Here is a 6169-nt window from a genome sequence, read left to right on the forward strand (position 1 = left end):
CAGAAATGCGAAAAAAGCGTGTAAGCATCTGCCCGTCAGAAAAAAAACAGCCGAGCGCGTTAAACTCCCAAACAGCACAAAATATTTATAAAATATTTATAAAATATTTATAAAAAAGATTAAATATTTTGAAAATATATACGTTGAATATTTTGTAAATATTATAATGTCCGGAAAATAAAAATATCTAAAAGATTATAATAAATATTTTAAAATAAAGTGTAAATAATTATCATGAATATTATTAAAGTTATTTTTAATTTATGTTATAAATATTTATAGAAATAATTACTGTAAGTTAAGTGGAGATTGTGAAACTGTTATAGCTTCGTGCTGTGAGATGTAGGCTGCGGTCCATTTTGGCGTTACAAATTTTGAAAAATATTTGATTGATAAATAAAATGTTACGAAGCGCAGATTTCTTCGTCTTGATTCATGAATCAAATTTTAATAAAGTATTCGTAACGCTAAGTATAAACTACCCTCTTGTTATAAATTATCATGTGAAATTATAATTTACAAATAAAAAAATTATTTCGTATAAATATATGATATCAGTTATTTTAATAAGTATCACATGTTGATTTTATATACGTTTTCTAAACAGTTATAAAACATTACATACGTTTAGGAAACATAATATTATTCATTGTTTTTTAAAAATATTAAAATTACTATTTTATGTTATGTTATTAAACCCGATTAACGGCGCCGTGTAACAGCGGTCTATGGCCGGTATTCATAGTCGGTTCTTATATTTAAGACCATTTTAAGTACAATCTTAAGACGTCATTAACCAATCACAGAGCCGTATTATAGCATCTTAAGATATTACTTAAGACGGTCTTGAAATAAGATCTGATTATGAATACCGGCCTATATAATACCGGCCTTAGCCTTAGGCCCGGTTTCACCAACGTGATTTAATCTAATCAGTCGATTAAACTCACTCTTAATTTCTTTCTAAGGGGAACAGTTGGAAAGAGACGAAGAGTGAGTTTAATCGACCGATTAGATTAAATCACGTTGGTGAAACCGGGCCTTATTTACAATAGACGCACAGGCCGCGTGTGAAATTTTGTACTATTTAGCTTCTTAGCAGACTGCTGCAAAAGTGCAGTAAGTACTCGTTCAATCAGAGATATTATGCACTTCTGTCGCAATTTTAGACTGTATTGTGTTACCAGGGATTCTTCGACCGCAAGGAGAACAATAGACTGTGATTGGTTAAACTATTATACTATAGCGAGCGCCGCATTTGACGCACATGCGCGAAAAAAAGCGGGCTCGTCCCGCTCGCGGCTCGCGGGCGCGGCTCGTGGCTCGTCTATCAGTATCATTACTGCCAGGCCGAGTAGAGGATCGAATAGGCGGGACCGGCGGGACAACCACAGTAACAAATAACAACGGTGCAGTGTTGTTTAATTATTATACCAGTATATTGTGCCATTTCTTTCGCTATATTCAAGAATTTGTTGGAAATCATAACTGTTGGTAATTATTATATCTCTTCATTAAATAGCATGTTGGATATATAACCTATAAGATTTTATATAATCTTTTTTGATACAACCATCACAATGGCCTATAGTTTATACCGATCACTTAATACGCGTATTAAATAGTAAATAACTAGTAAATTTAGTTTGATTATTGATTGATCAGTTAAAATATACTATAGTTTGTAGTCGCGCGGCTTATCATTGCAGTCGACGACCGACTTCCCTTCTTGGGCTGCATTCGAGGAGCGCGCTATAGCGCTATTGCATTATTCTGTCTTTATCGCTCATCAGATGTAAAACAAGGATAGAATAAGCAAATAGCGCTAATAGCGCGCTCCCCGAATACAGCCCATATGTAACGTGATTACGACGTGCAATGGTATCTCGGTATCGCGTTATCGTGACATCGCCGGGAAGGGCGCGAAGATCCGGCGAACGATGATCCTCGGAACATGACGCGATTTATGTAGTCGTATACCTGTCCTCGCGGAAAGTAACAGACGAGAGAGAGAGAGAGAGAGAGAGAGAGAGAGAGAGGAGTTACGCAAGGTACGATTTACATATAGGTATGATGCCTGCGAGTGTCGCAATATTTCCATGGAGATGTACATTTGGAGGTATTCGCGTTAGACTTTCCTCCAGCATTCTATCGTTGAGCGATGTTTACTATTTGATAAGCGTATCAAGAGATCGGTGTAAACTAGGCCAATAACTGATCAAATTGGTCATTAAATTTTGTTACATTTCCAGATACGAAGTCCAAAACTGCCAGGCCGAGTAAAGGATCGAATAGGCGGGACAACTAAGTAACAAGTAACAACGGTGCGGTGTTGTTTAATTATTATACCAGTATATTGTGCCAGTATTTCCTTCGCCATATTCAAGAATTTGTTGGAAATCATATAACTACTGGTAATTATTATATCTCTTCATTAAATAGCATGTTGGACACATAACCTATAACATTTTATATAATCCTTTTTGATACAACCATCACAATGGCCTAGTTGTTATATCTTGTCAATAATACATGCTGGAATGTCAGTATTGTTATATACTTCATTGATTGGTATTAGTATAAGGTATAGTGTACAGTATTATTTCTTATTATTCAATTACAAAGAAATAAGCTTATATATTTCATAGAAATATAAATTATATCAAAAGCAGCATATACATTGACAGATTTTTATATGCAATTATAATGATTTTCAGTATATGTAGGTATATGTATAAATATATCTATGAAGTTTTATTTTTTAATAATGAATACTGCGATTAATAACATTAAGCTTGTGTGCGTTAGTACTATATATATATATATATAAGACAATTTTATTACAGAAGTGATGACAAGTATTAATATAAGTCTATATAATGTGTGGTATTATTTCTTTTTTATCATTCACTTACACATATAAATAAGCAGCTTTCATCGACAGATTTTTATACAATTATTAATTAATATTTTCAATATGTAACTTACAACTGTGTTGGCAAATTTTTTATCAGTAGTTTTTTAATAACTCTTGCATTTCAATTTTAAAAAATAGAGAAAAACCGGCTATAAATAACTTGTTAAAAAGTAATTTAAAAGTCGTAGTGTAAAGAAAATGTTTTTGAATATGAATTAAAGTATTATGTACGGTAGTAATAAAAATTTTTGAAATATGCATGGAAAAAATTATTGATAAAACCAACAAAAATAACTTGGTTGGTTTGCTTATTTTGACGTATACGCTCACACATAATATATTAGGAGTGCGATTTTGTTTTGAGAAATTTTTGCTATCAAATATTTATTTAAGGAAGATAATGAATGATTACACAAATAACACTTACCTGCAGTACCTCAGTTAAAAAGAAATATTGATATTTTCTAATTTTTAATTTCAGATTCTTGAAAATTTATAAATAATTAAAAATGATTAATATACGTGTTTTGTTTTACCACTATTTTATGAACTGTAGATATTCAATTTGAAATTCAGCTTAAAATGTGCACTTTGGCACCCCCTTAAGTCATTAGTAATCAGATGTTTTTTTTTCTTTTGAAGAACTCTAACGTTAAGATTTTTCGTTTATTGATAAACATTAACTTATTTATACATTGTTAAATAAAATAGTAGCTTATCCTATTCGAATTTTTATTATGTCAGTGATTGGACTTTGCTTTATTATGTTTTTCACTTAGTCTTAATTTCTTTTTTATTTCAGTACTGCACTTGAGTGAAATTGAATGGGCAAGTAAGTCTCAATTGAAATCAAAGGAAACATGAATTGGACGACTCGCAAAGTTTTTAAGAATTTATCAAGTCGTCAACAATATAATCGTTTACGCCTTCGTAGAGCATTCCATCTTTCTGCGGGTAAAACACACTTAAAAGATCAAAATAGAAGTAATAATTCCTTAACTTATTCATGTGAACAGAATTTGAGAAGTAGTGAAACTGAAGAAACGTCTTTGGACTTTCCATCACAAACGCCAAGTGCTCATGATGATGTAGTAGAAGAAATAGTACACGAAGATTCGCAACTTTGTTCGCAACACCAAAATGTCGAAATAGATTGTTTTCAAAACTGTTTACGACAATGCTGCCTGGACATGAATATAAATCATGTTCAGACTACAGCAATTTTAAGAGTACTTCGTATGCATAAATGTTTTCAAAATTTGCCAAAAGATAGCAGAAGTTTTTTACAAACAAGTCGTGATCGCATTAACTTTGTACCAATTGGCTCAGGTGTATATTGGCATATTGGTTTTGTAAAACTGTTAGAAAAGCACCTTTCGTTTTACGATGCAGATGAAATTCCGCCTGTTCTAGAAATAGAACTGAGCACTGACGGTTTATCATTGAGTAGAAACAATCCTATGCAATATTGGCCTTTACAATATAGGGTCATTAATATTCCTTATTTCAAGCCGGTGATTATAGGTGTGTATAAAGGACTTGAGAAACCTTGCGATGTACATAAGTTTTTTGAAAATCTTGTTGATGAGGTGAAATCAGCTAATAGACTAGGAGGAATACTAATACATAATCGTCGTATTCCTATAGTGTTTAAAAATTTTGTAGCAGACGCTCCGGCGAGAGCTTTAGTTTTAAATCATTATGGACACAATTCCGGTAATCCGTGCTCTAAATGCAAAGTTAATGGTTTCCGACATGAGAATCGAATGGTTTACTTGGGCATCAATCACGAAAAACGAACAAATGAACAATATATATCTTGTTTGGATGAGGACCATCAAAAAGGAAAAAGTCCATTACAGGATCTTGGAATACCGATTGTCACAAGGGTGCCTTTTGAAATTATGCATCTGGTATACGCTGGTGTTGCTTCGAGGCTATTAAGTGCGTGGTATGATGGCAAATTTGGATATGCAGCGAAACTACCTAGCTCAGCGCTTAATGAAATGTCTTCACGATATGAAGAGTTAAACAAGTTTTGTCCAAACGAATTTGCTCGTCGCCCTAGATCTCTCGCAAAATTCTCTAAATTTAAAGCAACTGAGTTAAGACATTTCCTTTTATATGCAGCACCAATTATTTCGTTCGGAATTCTATCTGACGAATTTTACTTACATTTGTTATTACTTAATGTAGCCATGAGAATAGTCACATCAATTAAATGTTCGAAATCGAAAAGGCAATTAAAAACGGCTGAAAAATGCCTACAAAGATTTGTTAAATATGCGGAACATCTTTATACAGCGACCTTTGTAAGTTACAATGTTCATGGATTACAACATTTAGTTGATGACGTAAAGGAATTAGGACATCTAGAAAATTGTTCAGCATTCGTTTATGAAAATAATATGCCGTTTTTTAAAAAAAATATAAGAAATCATCCACGTCCACTTGAGCAATTCGCAAATCGATTACGAGAAAAAAATTATATACAACATGTACCTGAACGTAATCTTGAGAATCATCGCCTTTCAGCAAAACACTCAAATGGTCCCATTCCTGAATATATGGAAAATACAAATGTCATACAATACAAAAATTATCAGTCAAATGAATTTAATTTTGCATTAGATGATTGCAATAGCTTTTGCAAGATTCGGGATAACTCTATTTGCAGAATTAGAAATATTTTGACTCAAAATAAAAATGTTTTCTTTGTAGTACAAAGTTTTCAAAATGTTACAAATTTTTATGAATTGCCAATTCAGTCTTCAACTGTCGGAGTTTATAAATGCAAAGAGTTATCAAAAGACTTACAATTAATCAGCACAAATTATGTAACTGCGAAGTGCTATAGTATGCCAAGTTGGTCAGGATCATTCTCTTCAACAAAAAAATCAGAAAAAAATAATGATGAATATATTGTTTCTACTCTCTTACATTATATTAATTAGTTTCATATTGTAAAGCCAATTTATATATAACGTAGATGTTTGATCATATTCGCATAACAAATTTTAAATTTATAATCTGTCAATGTATAAATCCTCCAATATAATTTATTTTTTGTACCTCATAACTATTCAATGTTTTTCCACTACAAGATAAAAAAAGAACTATAAATATATACATATATGTACTGATCCACAGTGTCATAAAAAATGTCGGACAATAAAGGTTCAAAATGTAATCGACGAGGACGTACAATAAAAAAGCCTCCAAAGTATTGTACTACAGATTCTGATAAGCCAA

At 32.0% G+C, this 6169-nt stretch overlaps 1 protein-coding gene across 7 annotated transcripts; it reads left to right on the plus strand.

Moving 5' to 3' along the window:
- The first annotated feature begins 1344 nt into the window (after nucleotides 1–1344).
- On the plus strand, nucleotides 1345–6163 carry LOC112455065. Of its 7 annotated transcripts, none has more exons than XM_025016764.1 (4): nucleotides 1351–1494; nucleotides 2253–2414; nucleotides 3720–5229; nucleotides 6068–6163. In XM_025016764.1, exons 3-4 carry the CDS (start codon nucleotides 3778–3780, stop codon nucleotides 6125–6127), a joined length of 1512 nt encoding a protein of 503 aa, XP_024872532.1. In that variant the 5' UTR covers nucleotides 1351–1494; nucleotides 2253–2414; nucleotides 3720–3777; the 3' UTR covers nucleotides 6128–6163. The 7 variants fall into 7 exon arrangements, 6 of the variants coding, with proteins under 6 accessions (XP_024872530.1, XP_024872532.1, XP_024872533.1 ...); XM_025016765.1 differs by lacking the exon at nucleotides 6068–6163 and having other exon boundaries at nucleotides 3720–4868; nucleotides 5114–5158; XM_025016762.1 differs by having other exon boundaries at nucleotides 1345–1409; nucleotides 3720–6163.
- Nucleotides 6164–6169: the final 6 nt, after the last annotated feature.

The sequence above is a fragment of the Temnothorax curvispinosus genome, unplaced genomic scaffold (assembly GCF_003070985.1).
Source record: "Temnothorax curvispinosus isolate PA1 unplaced genomic scaffold, ASM307098v1 QBEX01005756.1, whole genome shotgun sequence".
Lineage (NCBI taxonomy): Eukaryota > Metazoa > Arthropoda > Insecta > Hymenoptera > Formicidae > Temnothorax > Temnothorax curvispinosus.

What these genes read in the sequence shown, in the direction of transcription:
- LOC112455065 (XM_025016762.1), top strand. Translation starts at nt 3,778, where the DNA reads ATGAATTGGACGACTCGCAAAGTTTTTAAGAATTTATCAAGTCGTCAA.